The sequence below is a fragment of the Vipera ursinii genome, assembly GCF_947247035.1.
Source record: "Vipera ursinii genome assembly, chromosome: Z".
Classification (NCBI taxonomy): domain Eukaryota; kingdom Metazoa; phylum Chordata; class Lepidosauria; order Squamata; family Viperidae; genus Vipera; species Vipera ursinii.
The window spans coordinates 8,087,803-8,099,532 of record NC_139517.1 but is presented as its reverse complement, the minus strand read 5'-3'; the positions used below and the strand labels follow the sequence as shown (position 1 = coordinate 8,099,532).

The following is an 11,730-nucleotide window of genomic DNA, read 5'->3' as shown; positions in this document are numbered from 1 at the left end:
GCTTCATCACAGGAAGTTTTAAGAAGAGACTGGACAGTCACTTGTCTGAAATGGTATAGGATCTCCTGCTTGATCAGAAGGTTGGACTAGAAGACCTCCAAGGTCTTCTAGGTGCTCTATTCCAACTGATAGTCCCCCACCAAACAACATTAAGAACTGGGGTGGGAGAAAAATAAACACTATCAGAATTGAAGATTATCCATTCTCTGTTAAATTAAGACAATTTCATATATAGTGGATTATCAATTTTCATTCACTTCCAATCTAGTGAAACATTCTCAACAGAAAGCCTCAAATTAGGAGATTTACGGGCTACATGCTAAAATTATATTGTGAAACAAACCACGATGAAACCAGGGACTGTTTGGAGAGGAGTAGAAGAACAAATACATTTACATATATTTACCTGGTTGCTACTCCTATCTTTTTCTTTAACTAGAAGTTTAGTATTTCAAATCAAGGAAGGTACATAATATTTCATTTACTTAAAGCATGAGTTGTTTGTGGACAATTAAAACCTTATTCAAAGTATAAAACAGTGTGTTTTAAACATGGCAACGTTAAAATGTGTGGACTCCCCAAATTCCCAGCCAGCATGAGGGCACAAGAAATTTTGCAAGAACAATGTTTGGTAGTCCAAAGTTCCAAAGTCTCCTTTTCTTTCATTTAACAGTATTCTTCAGATTCTTTTTCCTTTAATTTTTATTCTGTTTTCTCCTCTCTCCAGCTGTCAACAGTTCTTCTTTCCCCTTCTCTTCAATTTCTTTTTTTTTTTACATTTTGTGACATTCTATTTATTTGCACTGTTGAAAAGTTACAAGAGGTTCTTTCATCACCCAAATAACTTTATTTGCAGTGTGGTGACAAAATTCTACCAACATGTTTTGTCTTTGGAGTTCGCCATAAAAGAGATCAATCAGGACCCCCAAATCTTGCCTAATATCACCCTTGGATTCCAAATCTATGATAGCTACTCTGATTCAAAGATGACCTATCGTACCAGCCTGGATCTGCTCTTCAAAGTACATGAGTTTGTTCCCAACTACCTATGTCGGGCAACCCAAAATCTCATAGGAATTATTGGAGGATTAAGTTCTGATACCTCCTCACGTATGGCAGAAATTTTTCAGCTCTTCAAAATTCCACAGGTAGAAGCTAAAACTATAGACTCAGGAACTTATTACAGATAAGTCTTTCTTGTCTTCCTTTGAAGTTATTAACTTGATGGTTTAGAGATCATGAGATATTTACAAGTCTATTACTCTCTCTTCAGTCATGAGCTGCTTTAAATTTCATATACACTACTTTGCACAAAAGGGACGCGGTGGCTCAGTGGGTTAGGACGCTGAGCTTGTCAATCAGAAGGTCGGCAGTTTGGCGGGTCAAATCCTGAGTGCCGCGTAACAGAGTGAGCGCCTGTTACTCGTCCCAGCTTCTGCCAACCGAGCAGTTCGGAAGCACGTAAAAATGCAAGTAGAAAAATAGGGACCACTACGGTGGGAAGGTAACAGCGTTCCGTGCGCCTTTGGTGTCTAGTCATGCCGGCCACATGACCACGGAGATGTCCTCGGACAAGCGCTGGCTCTTCGGCTTTGAAACAGAGATGAGCACCGGCCCCTAGAGTCGGAAACGACTAGCACGCATGTGCGGGGGAACCTTTACCTTACCTTTAATATTTATTACAAACATCCACAATGATATACATTGTAAATATATAAATAAATATGATCCATGCAGTCTATATCTTAAGGAAAAGAAGTACATTCTGCAAAAACCCAAATGAATGCTTTAAATATTTTTTCCAGTTCCATTTGGAAGTAAATCATTTGAACTGGAAAAATTTTTTTTTAAAAAAAAACAGAATTCTGTAAAAAAATAAGTTTTTCTTTCTCGCTTTGTTTGTTTCTCAGATTTTTACTTACTATGTTTGGTTTTCTGTTTCCTTCCTTCTGTTTCCTTGCTCTAGATTTCGTATGGCTTGTTTGAATTAGAAATTCCTGCTGAGTCACATTCTCCATCTTTTTATCGTATGGTCCCTAATGAAGCTCTTCAGTACGAGGGTTTAATCCAGCTCCTTCTGCATTTCAAGTGGAAATGGGTAGGGCTCATCATAGTGAATAACCTAGATGGAGAACATTTTTTGCAGATCTTGGAACCCCTGCTTTTGAAAAATAAGATCTGCTCTGAATTCACAGCAAGAGTTGACAAAAATCAGAATTTCGGTAGCATTTCTGGCGTAATCAACGAGGCAGTGAGTCATCTCAGCATTTTTAAAGAGAAAAAAGCCCAGGCAATTATTGTATATGGTGAAAACATAACTGTGATGTGGTTGGCTTCAGCATTGCTACTAGGAGTTTATCTTGTAACTGATCCAACTTACACTGGGACTACCTCAAAGGTGTGGATTACAACTGCTCAAAATGACTTCACTTTACATCTCCTGCAAAAGTCATTTCCGATGCTAATGTTTCATGGAGCGCTTGCCTTCATGGTTCATATAAAACAGCCACCAGGATTTCAGAATTTTCTTCAGAAAATCAGCCTTCCTAATAGGAAAAGAGATGGCTTTATTTCCAGTTTTTGGGAACAAGCTTTTGACTGTACAAACGGCACCTGTCATGGAGAAGAACACCTGGAGAGTCTTCTTGCACCTTTCTTTGAAATGAGTATGACTGGCCACAGTTACAGCATCTACAATGCAGTTTCTGCTCTGGCACATAGCTTGCACAAAGCTTTCACATCGCGATCCACCCATCAAGTAAGGGAGAGTTGTGCCAGAAAAGTAAAAAAAGTGGAACCTTGGCAGGTAAGCTTTCTCATATATATTTTTTTAATTGACTAGAATACAGATAGTCCTTGACTTACAGTCACAACATTTCTGTTGCTAAGCGAGACATTTGTTAAGTGAACTTTGCCCCATTTTATGACCTTTCTTGCCATACTTGTTAAGTGAATCACTGAAGATGTTAAGTTCAGAACAAACAAAATAGGAAGCCTCTGCCTAATGCCTCTGGCAGTTTTTTGTCCACCCTCCCCTCCATTGCCTCCATGCCTGGAGTGCATCTACACCTGCTGAAAGGGCAGTTCTTCATCTGCAATCCCTCCCACAATGCCGGAAGCCACACACCACCTCCATTCCCTGCCGCGTCCCGTCCCCACAGCCCCTACGATCACCTATCGCCCATCACACACTGTCAGGCAGAAGTACTATGGCCTGAGGGTCCCATTACATGTCCTCCCCCCCATCTCCTTCCTTCCTCCATGCTCAGTAAGGGATGACAGGTAGGGGAGAGATTGGCAGCATTGCCAGTGGCCCTGTCACCACAAGCCATGGCTTTCCCATGTGGCGGTGAGGGAAGTGAAAGGGAAGCCTTGTGGGCTGGGATGCCAGGCCGGTAAGCAGGGCATGGAGGCACTGGTGCAGGTGCTGATCTAAAACTTGGTGCGGTCATCCAGCTGGAACGCAGTCAGCCTTAGATCTGCAGTGCCACCCTGGAGCCAGCAAGGGGCCACCAAGCCACCTTGGCCCTGCCCCCGGGTACTGCACACAGGAGGCAGTGAACATGCAAGGGCTGGTGTCCTGGGTGAAAGGGAAGTGCTGGTTCAGATGGCCATCACCTGGTTGCAGATCAGTGCCCGGTTGGCCTGGTCCAGGCCAAGCCACTACAGGCCGGTCCTTCGCTTTTTCCAGGACAGCCCTACGGGCCATATCTAACCACATTGTGAGCTGGATCTGGCCCACAGGCCTTGTGTTTGACATGTCTGCCCTATACCATTTCAGAAAAGTCATTGAAGACTGGACTTCTTAAAAACCTCCATTGATGAAGCACCCACAACTTCTGAAGGCTGTTCCACTGGTTAATTGTCCTCGCTGTTAGGAAGTTTCCCCTTAATTCCAGGTTGCTGCTTTCCTTGATTAGTTTCCATCCATTGTTTTCTGTCTTGCCTTCTGGTGCTTTGGAAAATTAGTTGACCCCCCTCCTCTTTGTGGCAACATCTCAAATACTGGAATATTGCTCTCATGTCACCCCTAGTGTTGTGTATGCCACATTAACACCTGGTGGCATTGGTCAGGTGACCTGATTGGTCAACCTGTCCGGCGGGAAATGTAGGACACCTGGTTGGGTGTCACCTGTCCGGCGGGAGAATAGAGCCAGCTGGTTGGCTGACTGCGGGGATGTGGGAAATCTATAAGAGGACAACAGGAGGGAAGTTCTTCAGTTCCATATTGTAATCAATAAAGGTGTAAACTCTGATTGTCATCTCCTGGTCATTACACGTGGCACCCAGGACTTAACACCTAGTCCATCTTTTTTCTAGACTAGCCAAACCCAAATCCTGCAACCATTTCATATGTTTAAGTCTCCAGGCCTTTACTCATCTTAGTTGCTCTTCTTTGTACTTTTTCCAAAGTCTCAACATCTTTTTTTGTAATGTGGTAACCAAAACTGGAGGCAATATTCCAGGTGTGGTTTTACTAAATCTTTATAAAGTGAGTTTGATTCTATGTCTATGTACATACAACCAAGGATTGTATTAGCTTTTTGGCTGCTGCTGCATATTACTGACTCATATCCACTAGGGCAGGGCTTTTCATCCTTATCACAGATTGTACCACTTTTAGAGCATGACAATATTTAAGCACCACCAGTGGTTAGCAAGGTGTCAAAAACTTGATGACTAAAAAAAAGGGGGGGGAATTTGGAGTTTTACTGATTAGATTCATTTGTTGTTATAGAAATGGCTAGTTTATAATATTATGGAAAAGTAAAAAGTTGAGGTTCAATGTTAATGCTTCCTTCTACTGCAACAGAGGAAGTCTGTTCTTTTTTTCTTCTCCCCCTCACTTTTCCTCCCTTTTTCCCACTGTGTCCTATAATTTGCTTTTGTATTTTTGTGTTTTATTCTGTAATCTAATAAAATATTACAAACTGTAGGAAAAAAGTACCAGTTTTAATTTCTTTGGTGGCTGTTCCTTTGCTGAATCACTTTCCCGTTGCACTAACAAATGTATGATGAATTTATCCATGTTTATTAATATGCACCACTACCATCTAGCTCAGGGATCTTCAAACGTGTCACTTTTAAGACCTGTGGACTTCAACTCCCAGAATTCCTCAGCCATCATGGCTAGATGAGGAATTCTGGGAGTTGAAGTCCACAGGTCTTAAAGTTGCTAAGTTTGTAGACCCCTAAGCTAGCTGGTCGGCCCTTCTTAGCTCTTCTTCCACAGTGTAATAAGAATTCACACACCCCCAATCCCTTCTCTGTACCCTTAAAGACACAGGAATCAAGTGCGAAGCAAGAAAAGCTCATAAAATAAACACATAAACTCCGTGGTGTTTTTTTTCTTTAAGCTGCCTCAGGGTGTCACGTGTCACAATGTTGCAATCTACGACTGAAAGGCTCCAGCAATTGCAAAAAGCTTTAGCTTTCAAATTAAACCTGTTTACCTTCAAAGAAAACTTTCCAAAAGCCATAGACAGACTCAAGATAAGGGGGTAAAACTAATTACATTTGTTTAAAGGGATTAAACCTACGGAAGTCAACACTTTAGACTCATTGCTAGCCTAAAATACAGACTAAAATATTTCAATAACCAAAGTACACAAAGGAGCCTCTGAATTACAAAATGCTGTAAAAACTGTACAAAAATCTGGTTTCCGGTTCCTGTTTTCAGTGTAGCAGTTGGAGAATTCAATCCTCCGGCTTTTATCTCATCAACGCTGTTTGCATTCTCCTGGCTGGAGAAAATGAACCAGGGGACCTTTCCTTCCAGCAACAGCTACTGCTTCTCTATCCCTATTTCCTCCCTGCCAGCTGACCTCTCCTTCTTTCCCTGTTGTCTTTTTTTCCCTTTCCTGCCCAAACCACCTCCTTTTATAGCCTCTCCTCTGCTTCCCCCCCCCACTTTTCTTAAGTTCACCACCAACTCCACACTGCTTCCGGAAGCACCAATCAGCTGGAGCCCTGCAGGCTCCTGTGGCTTCTGTCAAACCCAGACAGTCCTGCAGCTGCAGATGCCTCTCCCTTAGGCTTGGCTAGCTTTGGCTCATTCCTCTCCCCTGATACACTGGGCTAGCAGTCGCGTACCACCTGCCACATGGCAAAGTACCACAGGTGGTACGCGTACCACTGGTTGAAAAGCCCTGCACTAGGGCATCCAAGGTCCCTCTCACAGTTACTGTTTTTCAGCCAGGTGTTGCCTAATCTGTACTTGTACCTTTGGTTTTTCCTGCCTAAGTGTAAAACCTTGCATTTCTCCACATTAAATTTCATGTTGTTGGACAGAGCCCTTTGTTCAAATATATCAAGATCCTTTTGGATCCAGAGTTTGCCTTCTGGGGTGTTGGCTATTCCTGCTAGCTTGGTGTGATCTGCAAATTTGATGGGTTCCCCTTCTATTCCCTCATCTAAATCATTTATGAAAATATTAAAGAGTACTGGGCCTAAGATGGAACCTTGTGGTACCTCACTCCTTACTTCCCTCCACGTAGATGTAGTACCATTAAAGATTACTCATTGAATATGGTTTGTCAGCCAGTTACAAATCCATCTGGTGGTGATGTTGTCTATCCCACATTTTTCTAGCTTACCAAGAAGTAGGTTGTGTTCTACTTTGTCGAATCCAGCTTCCCATTGATTTTGCTTTGCAAAAAGTGATTATATAACATCAGGACACTGCAACCAACATAAATATAATCCAGTTGCCAGACATCCGAGTTTTGATCTCATGACCATGCAGATACTACAATAGTTGTAAAGTGAAAAATGGTCACATTTTTTAGTATCATTGTAACTTTGAACAGTCATTAAATGAACTAGGACTACCTGTACAACTGAGGGATCGCCATTACCCACCATTCTGATATTCGTCAAGTTTTTTTTTCATTAAACATATGTACTGCCCATTTCACTACCCAAAGCAACTCCGGATGGCTTACAATACAATAAAATCATAAATATTAAAATATTAAAATTAGTGAATCATATTGTATAGGGGAACCCATGCTTTTTTAAAATAGAAAATAAAATAAAATTTTGACAGAGGTTTGTTCTTCAAGCTTGCTGTTTAGTTCCTGGACATTTTGTTACCAAACTAGGTAATATCTTCAGCGCAGTTTGGGGTGAAGTGTCTTGTTTGGTTTCTTCTCTGTTTGTATAGGTCCTGTGTGGTATTGTGATCAGTTGATCACATGACTGGTTGTTTGTGAGGTACAAAATTCAACCGGTGAGGAGATGGTTGGTTCTGTCACTGATTGGTAGTCGAGCACTGCTGGTCCTGAAACTTTTATAAAATAAAAATAGTTCCATTCTTTAACAATGGTTTCTGAATGGGTAGTGTTCCCAAGACCATCCATGTTCACCACTTGAAAGAATATAGCATGGATATTTCAAACCTTTCTCTTATTCATCTTTTTTTGAAGGTCCACTCATTTCTGCAGAGAATTACCTTCAACAACACTGCTGGAGATGAAATTAGTTTGAACGAGCAGGGAAAATTAGAGGCTGGATTTGACATTGTGAACTTGATCACTTTCCCAAATAATTCTTATGTCAGAATCCACATTGGAGAAATGCGCCCGCACAATTCTCTAGGAAAAGCCTTTGTGATTAATGAGGAGAGAATCCAGTGGCAATCAGAGTTTACTCAGGTATATTAATAATTATATTGTTTAAGTGAGAAAAATTCTGTACACCTTTTGCCATGCATGCCACATATCCCCAGGTATTATTTGAGATCTTACACAGGAAATATAAAAGATCAGCTGAGATGGGCAGATCACTAGCAGAGTAACTAAATTCCAGTCTTACACAGCAGACCCACTCCAAGAATGTGCCATTCACAGCTGACTGGCAAAGAGCTATCTGTCTTTAATTTCATACACAAATTTAAGTAGCCCAAGGCTTAAAGTTTCCTTTCATGCTGGCACAATGTGAATGTCCTTACCTTCCCTAAAGGTATTGAATTACAATTGGATTCCAACACAACCCCTATATTGTATGTAAGTGGCTACTGTGTTTCCCCTAAGATAAGACCTATCACGAAAATAAGATCTAGCTTGATTTTCACATGTGTGCCCAATATAAGCCCTACCCCAAAAATAAGCCCTACTTAAGACCCCGCCCACTCCATTGCACCTGATTGCATGAGGTGGGGTGAGGTGCATGGGTAAAAATCAAGCTAGGGCAGAGATGGGGAGTTGGAGCTGCCCCATATACCCTGCACCCACTTACCTTGGGACAGTTGAAGCCAGGCCTCCCATGCCCTCACCTCATAGGCCCACATTTTCTGCAGTGCTCACTACTGGGTCACCCTCAGCCTCTGTTTTGCTGTCAGAGACCTTCCAGAAAAGCCTCTGCAGCTGAGAAACAAGCTCCAGATTGATATGCACACCACCCCCAGCTTCCATTTTGCAATCACAGGCCTTCCAGAAAGGAAGGCCTCTGATGGCAAAACAAAAGCCGGGGGTGCCACACGAGAGCAATGGCAAGTGGCCACAGAGGTAGGCTGGCGAAGTGAGGGAGGTGTCGGGGAGTGGGAGGCCTGGCTGCAGTGGTCCTAAGCTAAGCAGGTAAGACATCCAAAAATAAGACCTGGTGCCTCTTTTGGAGGCAAAAGAAATATAAAACCAGGTCTTATTTTCAGGGAAACAAGGTAGGAAGATGATAGAGATGAGATGAGATGATGAGATGAGATGAGATGAGATGAGATGAGATGAGATGAGATGAGATGAGATGAGATGAGATGAGATGATAGATGATACATAGATAGATAGATAGATAGATAGATAGATAGATAGATAGATGCAAGAGAGACAAGAGAGAGAGAGATGAGAGAGTTAGTGATGAGAGAGAGAGAGAGAGAGAGAGAGAGAGAGAGAGAGAGAGAGAGAAAGAGAGAGAGAGAGAGAGAGAGAGAGAGAGAGAGGTGATAGATAGATAGATAGATTCAGGGCTTTTTTGTCATAGAATGCTCAGAACGGAGTTCTGGCACCTTTTTGGGATGGAACCTTGTAGGGTAGGCAAGGCAGGTTGTATGACATGTGTGTGTTCCGGCACCTTTTTCTTTTACAAAAAAAGCACTGGAGATTATAGATAGATAGATAGATAGATAGATAGATAGATAGATAGATAGATAGATAGATAGATAGATAGATAGATAGATATAGACAAACAGGCAGATCCTATAGGTATAGAGTGAGTGATTGACTGACTGACATTGATTGATTGATTTTACTAACTTCCTGACTTTTTGAATAGTTGCCCCCTCTTTCCTTATGCAATGACCCTTGTCCACCTGGATCCAGAAAGACAAAGAAGGAAGGGGAGAAATTTTGCTGCTATGATTGTGCTCCATGTCCAGAAAGGATGATATCAAACCAAATGGGTAAGTTGCATCACCTGAAAACAAATCTCAATTATTTTGGAGCACAGTTTTCTTTCTATATCATCCATGACTCCAGGCCCAATTGGAATCTTATTCTGCTTGATGATGGGACACAATAACTAAATCCCACAGCGATCACATAGCATAAATATCCATCTAAGAACTGTACAATACATTTTCATGTTTTGGTCAGCCTTTGAGCCCTTATGATCTAATAGCTATTGTTATTTATTTATTTTATCATAATTTTGAGTAGTTTCTTCTCTGGACACTGTACGATGTTCCAGTTAAGGCTAAATGAAGAGAATCTTACTCTGATTCTTTTCTGAGGGTCTCTCTTCTAATTTTTTGCTATTGAAACATGCAAATATTGTGCATCTACTTGAACTTTTTCTGACTGCAGGTCATGATTGAGTCATTACTAAAGTGGGAGAATTTGATCACTTACTGTCACCGAGTTTACCATTTTGAGTGTACTAGCATTTACTGGTTTCTGTCATGAAATTGTTACTAAGAAGGACACCTGAGAAGGTTGCTCTAAAAATAGTAAAATAAATTTATTTCTTTCCTTTAATTTCAGACATGGAGAATTGTATTGTTTGCCCAAAAGAACAATTTCCAAACCAAGTTCATGATGAGTGCATTCCAAAGACACTGAATTTCCTCTCCTTTGAAGAGCCACTGGGCATTACCCTCGTATCTTTGGCTTTTCTCTTTTCTCTGGTTACAGCTTTGGTGTTTATAATCTTCATTAAGCAACGGGACACTCCTATTGTCAAAGCCAACAACTGCAACCTCACCTATCTCCTCCTTATCTCTCTTTTTCTCTGTTTCCTCTGCTCTCTTTTGTTCATTGGATATCCCGGTAAGGTGACCTGCCTCCTCCGACAAATAGCATTTGGTATCATCTTCACTGTTGCAATTTCTTCTATTTTGGCCAAAACCATCACAGTCATTATAGCATTCCTAGCATCAAAGCCAGGAAGCCTATTCCACAAATGGGTGGGGCAAAAGTTGGCCTATTCTATTATCTGCTTCTGCTCCTTCATTCAAGCAAATATTTGTATTGTTTGGCTGGGAACGTCTCCTCCGTTTCCCGATTTGGACATGGAAACACTCCATGAAGAAATCATAGCAGAATGTCATGAAGGGTCCATCACCATGTTTTACTGTGTCTTGGGCTGTTTGAGCTTTTTGGCTCTTCTCAGCTTCACTGTGGCCTTCCTAGCCAGGAAGTTGCCAGACAGTTTCAATGAAGCCAAGTTCATCACTTTCAGCATGTTGGTTTTCTGCAGTGTTTGGCTGACCTTTGTCCCCACTTACCTGAGCACCAAAGGGAAATACATGGTGGCTGTAGAGATCTTTTCTATCCTGTCTTCCAGTGCTGGTTTACTGGCATGCATCTTCATCCCCAAAATCTATATAATTGTGCTGAGGCCTGATCTTAACACTAGAGAACATTTAATACACAAGAAATAGAACAGGATTGCATTTTGAATAACCCAATGCTAGTCTCTACAACTACATTCATAAATATGAATAAGCAAGTAATCTGAGGAAGCTGTGCGCGTGTTTCAAACAGTTATATAGATGATTTCTGTCCAAGTTCCAATAGTACAGACAAGACTTATTTTCCAAAACAACAGAAGGCAAGACAAGAAACAATGGATGGAAAGTAACCAAGGAGAGAAGCAAAATGGAACTAAGGGGAAATTTCCTGATAATGGGAACAATCAGCCAGTGGAACAGCTTGCCTTCAAAAGTTATGGCTCCATCACAGAGACTTGGAGAAGAGATTGGACAGACATTTGACAAATGGCTGTTAGCAACACACAAGGAGGGGACGCTTTCCTAACAGATCACAAGTCAAGCATACCAATGTTAACTTGGATTGCCAACAAAGTTCTGTCTGTGACAAAACAGAACACAAAATTGCTTTCTCCTTCGAACTGGGGCATTTCCAACCAAGTTGCTTCTCCTCCCTCCCTCCCTCCCTCCCCTGCTTTTTTTTTAGAGTGCCAGAGGCTCCCATTCTTTTCCTCTCCAATGTTACAGCATGGGGCTGCAAGGAGTGAGACCCCCCCACACATACACGCATGTACACACACACACACACACACACACACACACACACACACAGGTCTGGGAGAGGCGAGCTGAGAGCCATGCAGAGGCAACGACAAGGGGAAGGGTCAAAATGTGAAGCCTCCTGCCCAGAGCCTCTGGCAGGTAAAAAAAAATAAACCTGAGAAGCACTCAGAAGGCAGTCCCTTTCCCAGCTCCCTCCTTCCTTCCTTCCTTCCTTCCTTCCTTCCTTCCTTCCTTCCTTCCTTCCTCCC

The 11,730-nt window shown here is 41.9% G+C and overlaps 1 protein-coding gene across 1 annotated transcript; it reads left to right on the top strand.

Annotated features, from left to right (window-relative positions):
* Positions 1–986: 986 nt before the first annotated feature.
* Positions 987–10,870, top strand: LOC310649074 (vomeronasal type-2 receptor 26-like; the record flags this gene model as incomplete). The annotated part of the gene is made up of 6 exons (XM_083377336.1): positions 987–1,148; positions 1,967–2,806; positions 7,428–7,655; positions 8,283–8,507; positions 9,265–9,391; positions 9,972–10,870. 6 exons carry the CDS (start codon positions 987–989, stop codon positions 10,868–10,870), a joined length of 2,481 nt encoding a protein of 826 aa, XP_083233462.1.
* Between the last annotated feature and the right edge of the window lie 860 nt (positions 10,871–11,730).